This window comes from Sinohyriopsis cumingii, chromosome 8 (assembly GCF_028554795.1).
Source record: "Sinohyriopsis cumingii isolate HCF-2022 chromosome 8, ASM2855479v2, whole genome shotgun sequence".
Classification (NCBI taxonomy): Eukaryota; Metazoa; Mollusca; class Bivalvia; order Unionida; family Unionidae; genus Sinohyriopsis; species Sinohyriopsis cumingii.
The window spans coordinates 20,929,063-20,930,024 of NC_142968.1; the positions used below are offsets into that span (position 1 = coordinate 20,929,063).

Consider the following 962-nt stretch of genomic DNA (forward strand, 5'->3'; position numbering starts at 1 on the left):
AATAGCTCTTGAGAGCGAAAAGGGAAGAAACGAAAACGAGAGGAAAAGAAATCCAAGTTAATAGTCTTAACAATCTTGTTTAGCTTGTAATAAATTTCTTTTAAATTGACTGTAGATTTAGTATACATATACATACGTTTGTTTGCTATTTAATAGTTAGGTTGGTGATATTTTGAATTAAAGAAAAACATCTAGACAGGCTATAGTGTTATAGAGAATAATTATCAGAAACTATTGGGCGTGGACTTATCCAATGTTCGCACAATCATATTCCAAATGAAAATAAATTTAAAATTAAACTTACTTTGACCGTTAACTGTACACCAGGTAATCAGAAAAACACATATCCACAGCATTGTCTTCATGCTGGATCCTTTACAGTCCAGATGGACCCAACATCCACAGAAATTCATGGACTTAGATCCGTTAGCACAGAAACCCGCCTTACTCGGTAGAGCTCCAAAAACTGGGTGTTGTCCGTCCCCAGCTCAGTTCGTCACGTGACTAATCATAACCGAATTATTCTTCGAAAACTTATTCCAATAATTAACTATTGTTCTACCTGTAAAAACCTGTTGTGAATTATCATGTTGCTCAATGCGTACGCAGAACGGTACGACAGGTAATGTTAGTAAGTTGACTCTGCAAAAGATCTTTGAATAAAGAATGTACTCAACAGGTATTGTCTACCGGAATTGTCACAATCGAATTGTTTGGTCCCAATTGGCGCAATCTACCATGACCTCGTAGAGGTTGATCAAATATAAATGTGTATTGGTTTTTGTGTATTCAATTTTTTCTTCTTCTCTTTTTCATTGTAAATGCCCAAGGGAAGAAATAAAATCCTTGCTGGACGTAGCGAATTTTCCGATTGCGTATTGATTTTGGAGTGTTTGCTTTCTATCTCTTTTCTTGCGTGAATTATTATTATTATTATTATTATTATTATTATTATTATTATT

General features: G+C 34.2%; 1 protein-coding gene across 2 annotated transcripts in view; it reads right to left on the reverse strand.

The window, feature by feature from the left end:
- The window catches only part of LOC149793107 (uncharacterized), a 137,468-nt gene extending 137,031 nt beyond the window's left edge, over positions 1-437 (reverse strand). For both annotated transcript variants that reach the window (XM_089967018.1, XM_089967017.1), the window contains exon 1: positions 305-437. In XM_089967018.1, the coding sequence (XP_089823144.1) occupies positions 305-413 (109 nt within the window). In that variant the 5' untranslated portion in view covers positions 414-437. The remainder of the gene's footprint in view (positions 1-304) is intronic.
- Between the last annotated feature and the right edge of the window lie 525 nt (positions 438-962).